The sequence below is a fragment of the Cnephaeus nilssonii genome (genome assembly GCF_951640355.1).
Source record: "Cnephaeus nilssonii genome assembly, chromosome: 21".
NCBI classification, from domain to species: Eukaryota; Metazoa; Chordata; class Mammalia; order Chiroptera; family Vespertilionidae; genus Cnephaeus; species Cnephaeus nilssonii.
Genome location: NC_137092.1, coordinates 29,138,516 through 29,157,533, shown reverse-complemented (window position 1 = coordinate 29,157,533; position 19,018 = coordinate 29,138,516). Strand labels below are relative to the sequence as shown.

Sequence of the window (19,018 nt, the reverse complement as noted above, 5' to 3'; positions counted from 1 at the left end):
TGGAGAAATGAAACAATGTAGGCTTTGAATTTTGAGTAAATTACTTGTATTGGCAAGTTTGTTTTAGTACCACCAAAATATACTTTTCTTTTTCTAATCATATAATTCATAATATGTTTATAACATATCTTAGAACATACACTCTGGTAGCATTTACTCTTAGTTATCACAATGAGAAACTATGATCGTTAAAAAAATCATCATAGTGCCCTAACCGGTTTGGCTCAGTGGATAGAGAGTCGGCCTGTGGACTGAAGGGTCCCAGGTTCTATTCTGGTCAAGGGCATGTACCTTGCTTGCAGCCACATACCCAGTAGGGGGTGTGCAAGAGGCAGCTGATCAATGTTTCTCTCTCATCGATGTTTCTAACTCTCTATCCCTCTCCCTTTCTCTCTGTAAAAAATCAATAAAATATATTTTAAAAAGATGATCATAGTTATTATTGAAGTTACTAAGTATACAAAGGTATAAGTTGAGTTCACATGGGGTACACACACACAGTACACTGTTGTATTATGTTATAGAAACCATCCCTGGTTGCATACAACAGTTTATGATTGTATTCCATTTAAACAGAGGACTGTACAAACGGGATTCATTGGCAGTTCTTATGGTTCATGAATGCTTAATAATGCCCTAATTTTAAATTAATTACTAACAAATTCCCTGTGGAACTTTTGAAGAACTTTAAAAAATCTGGATTTAGATTAGAATTATGCAAACTAAATGCATCTGTTGCCATTTTCAAACCAAGAATAAAAAGATGCTTTTTGCATTATTTTCTAAAAATTTATTTTCTGTAATGATTTTCTTTTAGCTACATTTAAAATATTAAAGAAAAAGCAGAAAGCAAAGCACCAGCCTGGTAGCTCAGTTGGTTAGAGTATCGTCCCCACATGCCAAGGTTGTGGGTTCTTCCCCGGCCAGGCACATACAAGAGTCAACCAAAGAATGCATAACTAAGTAGAACAACAAATTGATGTTTCCCTCTCTCTCTCTCTCCCTCCCTCCCTCCCTCCCTCCCTCCCTCCCTCCCTCCCTCCCTCCCTCCCTCCCTTTCTCTCTCTCTCTCTCTCTAAAATTAATAAATTAAAAATGAAAAATATTACTTAAAACAGCAGAAAGCAAAGATGAAGGATAAGAAAATTTCATATTAGTAAATTTCTTTCAAGGTGATTATATGCCAGTTATTCAATATCATAATTGAATATAGCCAGATTGAGATTCTCTTTTTAAAAAAATATTTTAAAACACACCACAGTATTTTGTTTCTATATGAGGTATTGTGGTAAATGTGATCATTACCATAAATAAATGGCATTTTTTGAGTAGGCAGAAATCAGGATTTTTAATTGGCATTTTGTGGATTTTATCAAACCTCTTCTCAAAGTACATTTTCCTTGGGTAACATTTGGATTGTGGGTGTGATGGTAACAGAAAACAAGCCTTTCAAAACAAAGTGTCTTATGACTACATAAAAACATATAAATTGTTATCCATAGACAGACTGATGAAAAAATCTTGAATTTTATATTTTATTTTACTCGTATACTTATTTTGAATAAAATCAGAGGGGATTTTAAATGTGACTAGATTCCCCTCCTTTTTTTTAAAGAGAAAAGTCATCACATTTACTTAATTTACTTAAGTAAATTCCACTAGAAGTAGTATTTCTCTTGTCTTTTTGAGTAGCCATTAGAGTCCCCGGTGACCTTGGGTACATATTCTAAGGGTTCGTGATGTTCTGTATTTTCTGGTAGCTTGCCTGTTGCCTGCCTCTGGGTCCATCATCCCCCTTACACTGACTTAGGCAGTATTTCTTCAGTCTCTTATCTTGGGGCTTTGATGCATCTGTTCTGAAGGTGGCCACAGTGACTTTGGGTAGCAGCAGATGGTAAACCTTCAGGCTGCCACCGGCTATACTGGTGTTTAGTTGGAAAGTTAACGTTTGATGAAGAATCAGTAGTGCATATGAAAGAGCTTTCACTGCTGAAATATCTTTTAATTAAAAAATTAGCATACTAAAACCTTTGCACATGTCTGGGCATTTAAAGAAATCTAAAATTAGTTGCTTTCTTATAGATAAATTAGTTATTTACCAGCTTAGTTTTGTTGCTTGCTTTTCCTAATGTGGTTCTTTCCCTGCTGTCCCTGGCCCAATTTGCCTGTAGTAAAGATGGATAAGATAATTAGCTAAACTTAAGTAGGAGGTGATTTTTAGGAGTTAAAGTGTTTGATTAAACATTTAAAGTATACTTTGAATTATGGTATTTTGGATTTTAATAACTAGAAAGAAATGTGAGTCTTGCGTACTATCTCCATGCATTCCTGTAGATTTGGCCTGTTGTTTCCTACCTTTGAAGATGTCTTTAAGTCAGGGCCGGGGAACCTTTTTTCTGCCAAGGGCTATTTGGATAGTTATAACATCATTCGGAGGCCATACAAAATTATCAAGTTAAAAATTAGCCTGCTATATTTGGTCAAACATTTAATTAACTCACCCCTAATGCCTTGGCAGGGCCAGACCAAATCATTTCGCGGGCCGGACATTCCCCACCCCTGCTCAAAGAGATATATTTCATCTTGCTCTGAGATGGTTGGTAATTTTTTGACTGCCAGCAATCCACAAAGCATTACCCTTTTTGGATTGTTTGTTCATTTCATGATAATGTGACATATTGAAAGTTCTAGGACAAATAAGACTCCAAAAATTTTTTTTCTGTTCCCCTTAAATTCTAAGGTTACCATTTATACTTTTCTCTGCTGAAAATAGATCCTTGGAATAGTAAAAGAAAATATTCTTTAGACCAGAGTTTATAGGTATCCATCTTGAATTCTACTTTTTGTATTTCAATTCTCACCAGTGAAATAACTTTTGTGAGCATATGACCACCAAGAACAGCTTGGTTTCATGGCATAACATGAGAGAAGTGCCTCTACACAGTCTGTTCATGCTGATGCTTTTGATGCTGCGACTTCTGATGCACTAAAGTTGGAGGCTCAATATCTTCTGCTTTTGCAGTTGCTGGGAACATTGCTAGCCTTCTGATGCCAAAGGAAGAGACAGTTAGACCCTAGTGGGGAGAATTATTGGTATTAAAAGTCACCTTTTCCTTGTTTTCTGGGTGTTAAATTTTTAAAAGAGATATCTTGTGAGAATAAAGTATGGAATTAATAATTAACAGTTTTAGAAATACATTTTGAATATGATAAGCATACAAAATGAGATGGGTATTTAGTAAATATAAATAACATTTGATTATCATCATGTGGTATTGGGAACCAAAGGTTTATTGTTCAAAACCATTTCTACAGAAAAATAATATTACCAGCTCCTGTAATGCTGCCAAGATGAGTTTAGTTAATAACATTAAAATGGTTAAGTGTAAATGATTTTAGCACAGTAAGTATAATCTTATTAGTCTGAAACTCTGTTGAGAAAAACTGTATTACAGTTGTACTTGTATGTTTTCTCTGGCTTCTTTATTATTATGTTTATCTCATTCTTTTCTGGTATGTTTATTGATGTGTGGATTCCCAGAGTTATAATTTGCACAGTTGAAGTCCAGTCAGATTGTATCTAGCAAACAAGAATAGTGCTTTGACACCGTTAAGGGAAGGCTGTGTTGGTCCAAGCTGACTCTGTCAACTTTTCTTAACATTTTTCTAACTTTTATGAATTGTTGTGGAGTCCTGTGAAGTAACAAGCACCAAAGTAGAGTAGATATTCTCTCAAATTACTCAGGTAATCTTTCTTTTTATTTTTTATTTTATTTTTTAAAGCTTTTATTTAAAAAAAATATGTAAATAATTGATTTCAGAGAGAAAGGGAGCGGGGACGAGAGATAGAATCATCAGTGATGAGAGAGAATCATTGATTGGCTGCCTCCTGCAAGCCCCCCACTGGGGATTGAACCTGTAACCCAGGCATGTGCCCTAGACCGGAATCGAACCCAGGACCCTTCAGTCTGCAGTCTGATGCTCTATCCACTGAGCCAAACCAGCTAGGGGGGGGGTCATCTTTCTTTTTAAAGGCATTGCAGCTGAAGGTATTTTTAGAGACCTACAGATTTTGAATGTCAACATTTAAATACCTGAAAAGATTCAAAAATGGGTGACACAGTCTTCGGTGAAGGGAGCTCTCCATACTTCTTTACCACAGTCAGTGTCTTTATGGTAGTATCTCTTTTCTCCAAATTTATTCTTCATATGCTTAAAAAATTATCATCATTTGATGCTTTTGATATGCTCCTCCACCCCTCCTGTCTTTCCAAAGGTGGAACCTAATTAAATATTAGTCCTTCCCTATTCTAGTTAATGGAGAGACCCAGACTTCTAATTCATTGGAGCTTTTCCTACCACTGTTGTGAAGGAAGAGTGTGCAAGTCTCGTTGTGTTGGTGGAATTGAAGGACAGATGAGGCTAATCTTTATGGGATAAGTTGTCTGCTTTTTTTCCCCAGTGAGGAGCAGTCCTTCTAGATATTGCTACAGGCAAAGATGGAGTAATCTCTTCTGTTAGATCATATGCTAACATAGTGCTGATAAGTAAGTGTGAAAAATGAAAGGGAAATACATTAATTGTATTCTCTCAATAAGGTATGCTATCCAAGATAATTATTTCATGACAGTTTTAGTTATAGTACTTGTTTTATTATGAAATAAGAGATGGGTTTAGGAGCCTTTTATTGGAAAGACAATTGTATCAAATTAGTACCAAATTAGATTTTTGTCTTTATAAAGGTGAGCAAACCCATGAGCAGTTTTTAAATTGATGTGTTCTACGCTACAAATGAACAAATTCTGTTTGAGGGTTAAAGAAGCTATTATTTTGTCCTTTATGCTGACAGCTTCATTACAGATTGGCCTACTATTGGCATTAAAAAAATGTTTGGCTCCTTATGATCTTTGTGCATGCAACTATAATATTAATGCAGCACCACAGCACTGTTCATTAAGAAATGACTTTAAATGAGGTTGAAGCGTGTACATTTGGAAAGATACAGATGTTAAATGCAGTCATTTCTCTTTGTATACAGCCGTATGGCTAATAATTTCCAAGTGGCTAAAGCTCTTGTTAGCAAGAGTGCTGGTGTGTTAAGAATGGCTCTATAAATAACTTTAAGAACTGAAGTTGAAGGTGCTTCTTTTAAAGACTATTGTTAACTAAACATTATTGCCAAACAGATGGAAAGCATTCACTGGCCTGATGTTTTTAGGTCTAATTATATTATCACCAGCCCTGTACGGCTCAGTTGAAGAGGTGTATCCAGAGGCCAATTTATAATCATTTAGCCAACACCTGTTTGGGAGAAATTGACAGTCAAAGGGCACATTTAAAAAAAACCACATATGTTCTTGTGTTTATGGCCTCAATGTGAACGTTGTCTAGCTGCAGACAAACTTGGTAGGAGAAGAAAGTAAATGTAAACAAAGCAGCACTTCCCAGGCATGTTTATCGGTCTTCATTTGGCCTTTTTATCTGATCCACTTCATGCTCCATGGCTAAGTGAGACGGCAAAGAGCTATCACTTCTGATTTATGCGCATAGAGGCAGTTTAGTCAATTCGGAAGCTTCTGGTAGGAGAAAGAAGTTCTTTCCTTTGTACAGCTTCCATACCTTTTACCCAGTGAAACGTTTCTATTTCATAGAGATGTATCTTGTTTAAATAGGACTGGCATTCTGGTGAGTGGCTTAAAGGAGTCACAACTTGATATAAAAACAAATGAGATCTGAGGAACCCTACATGTCTTCACAGACTCGGTGTTCATTGAGTCCGTTTTGCAGAGAGAGGGCAGGGCCCTGTGCCTCCTTTTTGCTCTCATGATATGTTACTTTAACTGTCAAGGTTCACGTTCTTTGAATGTGTTTCCATGCGGTGGAAGATTGGTGCAGAAGGTAGCTCAAAGGGAGATTATGGGGAGAATAGGTCTATCCTCTGAAAATAGTTTCAACCTGATGATCCTACCAACTCTTTCATTTTAGTGTTTTTCCTTTTGATATATTTTTGTATTAAAAGATTTATATATGTCACCTCCATTTTCTTATCACCCATTATTAACTCAGAGGAGTCGCTCCTATCTCCACCAGTTCACTGCATAATGCAATATTTATAAACAAGTTACCAGTGACTTTCTATTGCCCTAGGCAGTAATTCCTCCTCCTTTCTCAATCTTTGTGGCTTCTAGATGCTTACACTAATTTAAAGCATTTTCTTTCTTTGATATGGTTTTATTTATTTTTTTTTAACCTCTACATTTTCTGGTTTCCTTTGTACTTTTCTCACTACAATTTTGGTGGTTATTGCCTATATATTCTCAATATAACAACTATGTATAATATCCAGAATTTAGACATAACTAGTATAGCTTAGCAATTAAAAAGGAAGAACCCTGTGGCCAGACTGCTAGGGTTTAAATTTCACCTTTACCTTTGCTTACATTCTTGAGCATGAGCAAGTTAACAGCTTTATGTTTGGCTCCTCATCTGTAACATTGGTTAAAGTGTATCTACCCCATTGGACTGTTGAGTACATTACATGATTTAATTCTTTAAAACCCAGTACAGTGCCTAGGATAAAGTAAAGCCTTTTAGTGGGGCATGTTCTCCTGCCTTTAGCTATTGTCTTTATGGAGAATTCTCAAATATAAACCTTTAGTTTCAATTTATTTTCTAAGCTCCATTCCCATATGGCTGTCTACCTTGCATACTTTTATACCTGAATTCATTCACTTTGAACATTTATTATGGGAGACACATGGATTGGAGGAGACATCATTTCTGCCCCATACAGCTTTCTGTGGCTGCCATAACAAAGTATTACAAACTTAGCAGCTTAAAACAAATGAATTTATTGTCACATGGGATAGATGTCTGACGTAGGTCATGTTGGGCTAAACTCAAGGTGCTGGCAGGGCTGTGTTCCTTACTGGAGACTCTGGGGAAAAACATCTTTGGTGACCGTTATTCTGCTTTCAACATGCTGATACAAACCTTAAATTGGGAGAGAGACAAGTAAGCATAAAACCAAACTGAAGGATTAGAAATGCTATATAGAAGTTGGTACCGTATACACAGGAAGCTGAGAACAAAAGGAAGAAGACTGTTACTGAGAGATAGACGTTTGGAAAGATGAGCACTTGTTTGGTAAGTGGATGGGGGAACATTTAAGGGAGAAGAAGCAATAATAGTGATAGCAATAATAATAATAACAACTGGCTATACCAGTACTTTTACAGGATTATCTCTCACTGAAATTTTCACATATGATAGACACCATTATTATCTACCATTATAGCTCCTACAGATGAAGCTGTAATGCCTTCACAGTTAGAATAGAAATGGTAAAATTATCACATTGGGTTGTTGAAGGAATTAACATTGATTACACATGGTTAAAGCACAGCACATAGTAAACACTTAAAGCCCGGTAGGTGAAGGACAGTAGAGAGTAGATAAGGAAATAGGAGGTGGAATTGACTGTCTTGGTCACTGGTTATGAAGGTAGGGGGCAGGGAATTTATAGTGACTTAGGGAACTTTTTGGTTGGGGGTGTTCTGTGGATGGTGGTATTATTCAGTTTTATAGGAGGAGAAACAGGGTTTTGGGAGACAGGGCTTTGGGGAGAGAAAGGGGTGAGCTCAGGAGGTATCTGTGGGAATATTCAATTGAAATTAAATGGAGACCTACATAAGTATATCAAGCACTCAGAAGAGAGGTCAAAGATGATGTCACTATTACTTCAAATTCATCATGTCAAAAATGGAATTTGCCATCTTCTCAAATTGCTGTCTCATCTTAACTCACCACTTTTTCTTCTGACCACCTATTTTTTTTCCATCTTTGACTCCTAGTGCTCTGGAGTTGAGGGGGAAAAATCCCTGTTTACATTGCTTGCTGATTTCTGTGGTGTAAATACTGCCACGGCCCTTTTCAGATGGTGGCTACTTTGGTGCTACAATGGTGGGGTTGAATTGCTGCAGCAGAGACCTCCCTCATGGTCCCGCAAAGCCTAAAATATTTACTATCTGTCTCTTTATAGAAAAAGCTTGCCAACCTCTGGTTATTTAATAATAAAATATTAAAATGGTAGGATAATTTTGTATCTCTTTTTGCTCCTTCCATCCATCAAGAGGGTGGGGAGTGGGGCGTTTGAGTGGCAGTGTGTGAGATCATGAGGGGTCTTGAGATCATTTTTTGGACTTAGGTCTTTTATCTGAGTGAGAAGAGTGACATGATTTACTTCCTTTAAAAAAGAAAATCCTGCCTGTTATTTAGAGAACAGACCAAGGGCAGCAAAGATGGAAGCAGAGAGATCTGCTGGGAGGCAGTTGTTTTAATCCAGGTGCGTCTTTGTTTGGATCAGGGAAATAGCCATGAAGTGGTGAGGCACGTTTAGTTCTAGATACATTTTGAAGATAAGGCCAACAGAATTTGCTGATCGAAAAAGAGGAGTTAGGATGAGTCCAGGATGGAGAAATGGGACCATAAGGATGCCTCAGACTGGATCTTGAGTTACTGCGATCACATTATAATAAAAAGTGGCCACGTAAGGGGCTTTAGGGAGAAAATCAAGATTTCGGCAATTACTGTAAAAAAAAAATTGTTTTTAACCATAATGTTTCATGAGAAAAAAATTCTAAAATAATTTTTCATTCATGTTTCAGAAATGTATTTTAAAATAAATCTAGGAAACATAGTAATGTTTCTAAAATATGGCATTTTTTATAAAGAAAACCATAAAAAACCTTCTTTGGTAAGATAACTTTAATCCTGTGATTTGGTGCCTTTAAAAAAAAAATCTATTCAGAAATTAACAATTTTTGTGGAGTCAATTTAGCACTTTCCCCCAAACCTTTAAAGTGTAGTTTTAAAAAGTTGAGTTAATGTTGCATTGTATTGTGAATAAATTCTCACTCATATTTTTTATGTAGGTTTTACTTGTAATGGACACAAGGACAGAACAGACATTCATTTTAAAGGTAAGTAGAATTTGTATGTTTACTTATTTAAATTTTTTAGTAATTTAAAAATTTTATTTATATGTTTAATGATCTTGAAATTTATTTTCAAATTGTGCTCTGAAAGAAAAAAAAATTAATATTGTTTTCCTGGGTGTTTGAATGTTCTATTTTGAATGTTTAATGATCTTGAAATTTGTTTTAAAATCGTGCTCTGTAAGAAAAATAAAATTATTTTCCTGGGTGTTTGAATGTTCTATTTTGAATGTTCATTTATATTTGTGGTGATCTGTATTTATTTTATTTTTTGTCCTTCCATTGCATACATTTAACAAGCATTTTAGATATTAGAGTATGGAGGAAATAATTTGGATAAGTTGAAGACTCATTTCATGTTGTTTAAATGTATAATGTACAGTTCAAATTCATCTCTAATACTTCTTGTATAATTTGTGGAGACCATATACCATTTAACCTATGATTATGATTAAGTGCTGACATTTTACCTTAAAGTCTTTGTAACAAATATTTGGGAAAGTGTTATCTACATCCCTGGCCTTCTTTTTTATTTCTGTTTTGATTCTCTATATAACTCCATTTGTAACTAAATGAATAAGGAAGGAAAATCCCCTCAGTTTTTAAATTTTAAAATTGTATTTGAAATGGATTGTGACAATACACATTCTACAAATATCCCAATTTAAGCATTTCCACAGCATCCAGAATTAACCAATTTCATATTAATTTTATATTTCTTTTTTGACGCATGGCAGTAGATTGATCACATTGACATATACTGAAACAATTTTCTTTTTATGAATATATTTTATAACTGGCATTCCCCAGATTTTTAAACCAAGGTATGACACCAGAAACTACACACACCTGTTCCTTTGGAGAAAACTAAAATAATCTTAGTGCTTTTTTGGAATAGAATTTTAAAATTGCCTGTTTAATCTAGAAATACCTTTTGTGTCTCAGGAATTTGAATTGATTCACAATGTCTACTGCTTTAAAGATACACACAAGTAAATAAAACTTAAGAAAAGGTCATAGAGAAATAACTGTGTATGATCCTGATGACTTAGTTTGAGAGCATCTCTAATAAAAACACTGACCCACGTAATTGATTTTAATGGCAGCTTTGTGGCATCTTCTGTTCTCTGGATTCTCGCCAGATGCCATCAGCAGAGCCTCCAGGGACTGAGGGGCATAGAGCAGCAGATGAGTGGTTTCTCTGAAGCCCAGAGTAACTCGGATAGATTAGTTTGGTTGATAAACACAGAGCACAGCAGGCTCCAAAGGCAACTGAGGGTACAACTGACCTTTTTGTTCTCTGTCAGGGTCTAAGGAAAAGCAGTGAATACAGCAGGAACAGAAAGACCATCATCCCCTGCTGTGTGCCCAACATGGTGTGTCTGCACAAGTACATCATTTCTGAGGAGTCGGTATTTCTTGTGCTGCAGCACGCAGAAGGTTGGTTTGTACTTTAAATATTTTTGGAGCGAGGAATGTCACCTATTTAGCTTTTTGGTTTCTGGAATGTCCATCTGTCATTACACGAACGGATAAAACATATGAAACACACGTAAGAAACTGTTGCCTTCTTCCTCTGCCTTCCCGCCCTACTTTGAGTTGGAAGGGGAAATGAAAACCCAGGTGAGCAGCAGATTTCACTGGAGCTACAGGAACATTCTGCTGATATACTTAACTCCTTGCTTTCTCCTAGACTTGATCTGATAGGATGAGAATGTGTGCTAAGAGAGCCAGGTTTAATTGTACAGATTTTATTTTGTTCTCTTGTTCTCTACTGAAAGGATACATTAATGTTAGATGACTAAAATAAAAAGCGTCCTCTGAAGAATTAATTAATTACCTCCCTTTTTAGAAGGCCCGGTATTTGCTTGACATTTGGCATGACCTAGTTATTCGAATCTGGGTTTTTGTGAATACAGCCATTGGCATCACATATGGGGACAAATCAGAGAGAAACACACTACTTTGCCTTCAAACTTGGTGAAATTTCAGCTCTGAGTTGAGCGAACAGGTGGCAAAAAGACTATGTTTTGATTTGTTTTTGCCCTTTAGTGCCTAAATTAAAATTTTTTTCTTAAAAATAACTGAATACAGCATATAAATATAAATCCACAGTATAAATATTGCCTTTTGGCTTTTTAGAGGTGTCCTTTAAAATGGTAAAAATATTAAATTTTCTGTATTTCATGAAAGTGTTATTATTTTTACATTACTGAGAATAGGGAACTATTGTGCTTTATTAATAGGCATAATATTTGAATTTAATGCGTTTTCCCAGGAAAATGAGTCATTGCTTTGCAGAATGAGGTCTCTTATGAGAACTAGTGCAAGATTTTTTATGGCAGTAAACTATTAATATTGTTTATTATGAAGTACAGCACAAGATAACTACAGATGGAGGGAAGACCTCCATATGTGGTACTTAATAGGAAATTCAGAAGGGGCTCCATGGTCTCTCAGGTATTAAGAGAGTTAATTGCGTGTGTGAATTGGATAACTAATTCACCTTTGTTCAGACATTATAGACAGCTTTTATCTGAGGATACCAGTGCATTACAGACATTATTGAATTAGAGGTCATGTCATCTGATAGTGGAATACAACCACCTCTGGTGTGGAACAAAAATAACTTGTGCAGTAATAATCCATAATAATTTAGAACAAGGTCAGTAGGATGAATGTAATTATAGTCAATGTTCTATTAACCAGGGTGGATTATTCATGTTGGAGATTATCTGTGGCAAATTTTTAATCCTATTTTACCCCTGTTATTTACAACTTCCTCTTCCTGTTCTTCTCTTGCTTCTTCAACTCATACTTCAGTTTTTCTTTGGCCATTTTCTCACATTGCCTTCTACTCTAAAGCTGATATTTCAACTGAATTTATTGCAGTACTATAGAAAGTCTTTATAATATATCTTAAAGACATAGACATAATAGTTTTCAAATTTTCTACTATTTTAGATTATCTTTACCAGGTCCCTTTTCCTTTGTTGTTGACCATGTCTGAATTTGAATGGTCACATGACCATAGAATTTGTCTTGGATTATGTAAACACTAGAGGCCTAGTGCACAAAATTCGTGCACTGTGTGTGTGTGTGTGGTGGGGGAGTCCCTTCAGCCTGTCCTGTGCCCTTTCGCAGTCCAAGAGCCCTCATGGCAGTCAGACATCCTTAGTGCTGCCATGGAGGCGGGAGAGGCTCCCATCACTGCAGCTGTGTTCACCAGCCATGCGCCTGGCTTCTGGCTGAGCACACTGACCACCAGGGGGCAGCTCCTGCATTAAGCGTCTGCCCCCTAGTGGTCAGTGCGTGTCATAGCGACCGGTCGTTCTGCCATTCAGTGGACTTGCATATTAGCCTTTTATTATATAGGATTGGGGGGTAGAGAATCTTTTTTTACTGTATTTCTTAGGTGTCTATTGTTTAATTTTAGTAAGATTTTATAATGCAAAAATATTAAATTATAGTACAAATGGGGACTCTGGATTCATTTAACATTCAACAAATTTATTGAGTATGTCTAGGTGAACAAGACAAGAAAAGAGCCTGCCCCTTTGAAACTTACATTCTGGTTGTGAAGAGTCAAACAGAAAAACTAAAAGCATGAAAATATTAGATAATAATAAGGACTATACTAATCTTTTACTTTTTATTTATTGATTTCAGAGAGGAAGGGAATGGGAGCGAGGATAGAAACATCAATGATGAGAGAGAATCACTGACCGGCTGCCTCCTGCACGACCCCCACTGGGGATTGAGCCCACACCTGAGGCATATGTGCTGACCGGGCATCAAACTGTGACCTCCTGATTCATAGGTCAACACTCAACCACTGAGCCACACTGGCTGGGCAATACTATAATAATCTTTAACAGAGAGAGATCCAGTAGATAAGGACTGGGGGACTATTTTAGATTAGGTAGTCAGGGAAGTCCAGGTGACATTTAAGAATTCTGAACAACCAAAGAAGTAACCATTTGGATGTAAGGGGGAAGCACATTCCAGGTACAGCATCAGTGAAATAAGTGAAATAAATTGAAGGCAAAAACAAACTTGAAATGTTTGAGGAAAAGAAAGGAGATCATTTGGTTGGAGTGTAGTAGGTGAGGGTAATAGTAGAATATGGGGCTATGGGAGAAGCAGGCAGGAGACTTCTATGACAGAGTAAGGACTTTGGCTTTTATTCAAGTGCATTGGGAAACATTGGACATCTGAAGCAGTGATCAGAACAGATTTACCTTAAGAAAAAAAATCACTCTGGCTGTTGTTTGGGGAAGGGATTGTAGAAAGATAAGAAAAGAAGCAATGAGAAGGCTAATAAAGTAATCTCAGGCAAGAAATTATGATGGCATGACCTTCTAGGCTACTAGCAGAGATACTTAGAGTCCATGGTACCTGTAATGAAATAAATTTTGGGAGAGAAGAATTTAGGGTAATTTCTTGGATTTGGCTTGAGCAATCCAGTGAACTAGATGATGGACAGTGTGCTATCTTTTACATATTAGTGGTACTTTCTTTGTTATCTCTATGAATTAGGAAGTTGTGCATATAGTATACAAATGTCACTTTCATATGCTGGATAAACTGTTACTGAAAAAGTAAATGAGCAGTTGTTTTTTTCATAATATGAATATTTGAATATTTATGATTTGTGGCTTTCGTTTCCCTCTGCTTACATAATTCACATGAGTCTCTTGGACTCACTTTCTTTCATTCAGTCAGAAATATATTGCATGCTTATTGGGATACAGTCTTAGTTCTAAAATAGACAAAGACTGCCCACATGGAACTTACATTATAAAAGCCAGACAGACAGTAAACAAATACTTAGGTAAATTTATGTCAGGTGGAGATAAATAAAGGAAGGGAATGCCAAAAAGGCGAGGTAGGGGTTGCTATTTTATATAGAGTGGTCCCCTTAGTAAGAAGGGACATTTGGCCAGTAACTTGAAGGAAGTGAGAGAGGGAGCAGTGTGGATACAGGAGGGAACAATATCCTGGTAAGAGAGAATAGTATGTAGGCTTGGAGGCAAGAATGTGTACTTGGTGTACAAGAAGCAGGAGAGTCAGTGTGGTGGAAGCAAAATGGGAAGAGTGGCAGGAAATGAGCCTAGCAAGGTGGGGAGGCAGGTGGGCAGATCCTGTGTGGTCTTGTAGGCCACTTTAAGAACTTGATTTTTATTGATAGATAGTTATTGGGGGACATTGTGGCAAGATGGGGATCACTGTGGCTGCTTTGTAGAAAATAGAATATAGAAGGACAAAGGCAAAAGCAGAACAGTTTGGAAGTTGTTGTGGCAATCCAGGTGAAAATGATGGGGGCTTGGACAAAGTGTTAATGGTAGAGGTGGTGAGAAATGGTTAATAGATTCTGAATGTATTTTGAGGATAGAACTGACATGATTCTACCTTGTATGACTCCAGGGTTTTGGCTCAAAGAACTGAAAGAATGGAGTTTCCATTTTCTGAGATGGGAAAGCTGAGGGAGAGGCAGATGTAGAGGGAGCAATCAGAGATTTAGTTTGGATATGTGAATATGAGATGCTTATTAAATCTAGGTGGTATGGAGTAGGCAGTTGGATATACCAGATGAGATTTTAGGAGAGAGGTTTAAAATGCTTGTTTTTGTTAATGAATCTCTTACTTTGACTCTAAGGAAGAAAAAGTGGGAAAATAATTGTATTCAGTAAAGGCCATGAGTGTTACTGAAACTTTTTAAGTTCCTAAGATTATGGATTAAATCATATTCATAATACATATGCCAGCATTTAGCAGAATGCTTGGTTTATGGAAGGTGCTCAGTGTATAATTGTTGAATACAGAGTCAGAGGAAAAATGAATGACTAGGTTAGAAGAAAATGATTGGAAAAGCCTTTGAATGTGCACCAAATAGATGGAGATGGGAAGTAATTTCTACCCAAGTTATTTGGGGATCCAAGGAGTGAAATTATTATCTTTTTATTAACTAGTTTAAACATTTATAAAACTAATATGTAAAGAAATTAATTTGAACTATGTAGAAGTATACAAAGTAAAATTAAAACTCTCCCTTCCTATTCACTTTAATGCCCAGCTTCATTCTCTAGAAATAGCGGGAAATTTCCTGTGTATATAAACATATGCTCCCTACCTGTCTGCTTAAAAAACAACACATAAATGAATCTTAAGTGTTGTTTTATAGCTTACCCCTCTTCCCCCATCTTAACAATGTATCTTGGACAGCTTTCCTTTTCAGTGTATATAGGTCTGCAGTATAGTGTAATGCTTAAAAACAAGGATTCTGGAGCCGGTTCACCATTTACTAGTTGTATGACTTTGGACAAGTTACTTAACTTTTTTTGTGCCTATGTTTCCCTATCTATAAAATAGGGGTGATAATAATTACCTACCTCATAGGACTGATGTGAGGATTAAATAGTTGATATGTGTAAAGTACTTAGAACAGGGCCTAGTACATAGTAAACACTATGTAAATATTTGAAAACATTGCTCTAATTTTTTTGAATAGATACAAAGTATTTGGTAGTATAGATTTACCATAATTTATTTAATTACCCCCTGTTAATTGGTATTTAAATTGTTTCTAGTGCTTTTACTGATATATCTTTTTTTTTTTTTTTTTGAGAACTAATTTTAAGAGAAATTCCTTGCAGTAGAATTGCTGGGTCAAAAGATGATTTTGATCATTGGTCCAGCAATATTTTATCATACATATTAATTTAAAGTTGTAATTCTAGTCAAGCAAATTTAAATTTAACAAATTTCTTTGCAATCTTGCAAAAAAAACAAAACAAAACACAAAACCCCACAACCCCAATAGATTAAAATCTGATGAGATACAAAGAGTTTTAATTAAACCTTATGAAATACTATTTTCATAGCTTAAAATAGCTAATATCTACTATTTTATATGCTTCAATGGGGCTTAGAAAGGTGTCATTTAGATTTTTAAAGTGTTAAAAATCGTAAATATGTTTGGTATTTCTATTTCTATTTTGTGGTTTAGCCAGTAATAGGATTTTTTAAGGTTATTTTTAATGTTACCACAGTAAGGTTGACTTTGTGTATGTTTGTCTGTTGGGTCTGATCTTATCTCTATAGAAAATAAAGCCCAACCAGTTTTTGTGGGTGAGAAACGTCAGTAGGAATAATGTGTTCTTGTAAATTATGTGATTTTCATGATTTTGTAATTTAAAAAAAGTATGTAATAGGACCAACATGTTTGTTTCTGTAGCTCCATATTCAGCATTAAATTTAAGTGGGCTCCTAGGAAAGGATGGAGAAGAGCTAAAACAGTTTATATCTTGCTTGAACATGCAGAATTTTTATAATTTAATATGAATACTTGTTTAGGCTAAGAACAAATTCCATAAGTGCCAGCAAATACATTTAGAAATTTTACCTAATAATGAAAGAATGGAAATTAAATAAGATGCCGTGTTTGGTAAACTTGCAAATACCCAATATAAGCAAGTTGCTATGAAGATGTCACCAATGCACATTGCTTGTAGGAGCAGATCCTGGGGATAACAGCACATATCAGAAGCATTAAAAGTATTGATCTAGTACTGTCATTTTTGGGATTCTGTTTTGTGAAATAATCAGAGATGCCAAGTATTTGTATGTAAAAGTATATATTATTTTAATTCAAATAGCAAAATCTGGAGTAAATAAGTGTTCATTAATAGAGGAGCATTTAAATATATCATGAGACCTGTCACATATGCTATATAGCCTTCAGGTTCATATTCTTGTGAAAATTAGAAATTGTTTATGAAATGATGTTAGTCATGAATAAAATGACTGAAAATAATTGTACTAATAGTTAATAGTGATTATGCATAATTTATATATTCTGAATTTTTTGTTTCCTTGTTATTTATTTTAAATTTTTAAACAATAGAACCATATATTTGTTTTAAAATAGGAAGATTACATGATCAAAAATAATGACATTTTAAATATTTTTGGACCTTTTTCCTTGAGAGGGTTTCAAAAATTTATAAAAGATACTATCTTTTTATAACCCACTCTAGTACCTATTATTTTATAGGCTAGACAGAATTCTCTCCCTGTAGTTATAAAGGCCCTGGAGTCTGATAAAGGAGATAATAAAAGCATTAAAGTATTATTAATATGAAATAGAATATTGTATAGAGGATAGAAAGATTATAGGAGTTGTATCCAGTGAGGAGATATAAAAAAAGAATGGTAAAATAAAACAAATTCTGAAGGACCTTCAAGAATGGGTGGGATTTTGACAAGCAGATATTGGGGAAACTAATAGGAAAGAAACTTCTAAGTGGTAGGTATAGTTTGAAAGAAAGCCCAGCGTGGTTATATGTGGAGCAGTCTGGTTCAGATGAATTTTGCAGTGAGTTGAGGGAGAGGATTAACTTATGGGTTGATACTGTATTACTGAGGGTTTCAAATACCTTTATAAAGTTGGTACATCATTCAGTAGGTGGAGGGGATTTGGGTTCTTGAATGGAAAAATGACATAAGATCTGTGCTAAATTGGAAGCAGTTATGGTAGCAATTAAGTTGTAGCTATAACTTTATCCCAAGAAACAGAGTGGTCAAAGGAATTAAAAGAAGAGGAAGACTGTGAGAAACATTATGGGTAGATCCTATAGGACTTGGAAAATTGTAGAGAGAAAAAGGAAGAGAAAAGAATCCAAGTTTGGTCCAAAGCTTTTCTGAAAGAATGGCTCAGAAGTCAGAAAGATGAAGTGATTTGGGGGGCGGGGAGGGGGGGGGGGCGCAAAAACAAAGAATTTAAGCACCTTGAATTTTAGATTTCAGCAGCTCATCCAGGTGGAATTGGCCTAAGAATGAATGAAAAACTTTTCCTGGAACTTGAGTACATGCTGTTTCCTGCTGATCCCTGGAGCTTCATGCTGAAGATACTGTCTGCTTTGTGATGGCATGTCTCCTGATGAGTTGCCATCCGAGTTAACAAGCATTGATTAAGTGTCTGTCATGTCCTGCGCACTATATAGGAAGTACGTATGCAAAAATGAAAAAGACGTAGTTCCGTCCTTACAGTAGTCACCATCTAGGAGAATTGAAAATAACACATCATTTTTTAATATTGCACACAGGAATCCCAGCTGCAGGTTTAGGCATTATTGTTAGTGTGCCACAGTAGAGCTATTTGTGACAAGAAATAGCTGTTGTCAAAAGACTAAGATAGAACCAATGCATAGCTCCTTGTATGAGTGAGTGAGTTTCAAAGCCATATATGAATGTTTAAAATTAACATGGGGAAATAAGAAAAAATAAGTATAAGCTAGTAAGAACAGAAAGTTAGCTAAGAAAAAATGAGAAGGTAATGTTTAAACTTCACAATGTACTATATACTACTAACTATTATCAAAATGGAAGAAGACTGTTAACTACGTCACTAATAGAGGAGATGCATGAGTATTTTAGGATTAATACTATGACTGTTACCCTTTATTGAGCAGTTATTGTATGTGAGGCATATCATGAGCCTTTTATGTATTTATCAAATTCCTCTAAATGAAATGAAATGAGAAGTAGAAAAAGTGTTTTTTGGATGCTTCCATTCTAGTACTTTTTACACATGTAATTGACTGTCAATGATTATTACCCTTAAGATTTACTTACCCTTGGTATATGATAATATGGTAATGTTTAATAACAGCATTAAAAATGTGCTGAAAAATTGCTTTCACCATATTAATAAAGGGTTTCATTTTTAACACATGATTTCTCACTTTTAGAAGCTACAGTTATATCTTCACAAAGTATGCTTCTGCAATTACTGTTTTTTAAGATTTCGGGATCAAATTTAATCTTGTAATACTGTTTCTAGTCAGTAGAGCTTTGGTAGGTTTTGGATGCTTATAGTTTATTTAATAAATATTCTAATTAGCAAAAGAGGTTTAGTTTTTAATGATAAAAACAAAACAAATGAAAAATAAGGTGAAATAGCTACCTAACAAGTATTGCTGGTAAAACATTGGATTATTTTATTTCTGTGATTTATGTGA

General features: G+C 35.4%; 1 protein-coding gene across 5 annotated transcripts in view; it reads left to right on the top strand.

Moving 5' to 3' along the window:
* Nucleotides 1–19,018, top strand: part of RPS6KC1 (ribosomal protein S6 kinase C1) — a 503,192-nt gene that overhangs the window by 83,913 nt on the left and 400,261 nt on the right. For all 5 annotated transcript variants that reach the window (XR_013812996.1, XR_013812997.1, XM_079761915.1 and 2 more), the window contains 2 exons: nt 8,934–8,981; nt 10,304–10,436. Coding sequence is in view for 3 of the 5 variants with exons in the window: in XM_079761915.1 (XP_079618041.1) it covers nt 8,934–8,981; nt 10,304–10,436 (181 nt within the window). In the remaining 2 variants the exon portion in view is untranslated. The remainder of the gene's footprint in view (nt 1–8,933; nt 8,982–10,303; nt 10,437–19,018) is intronic.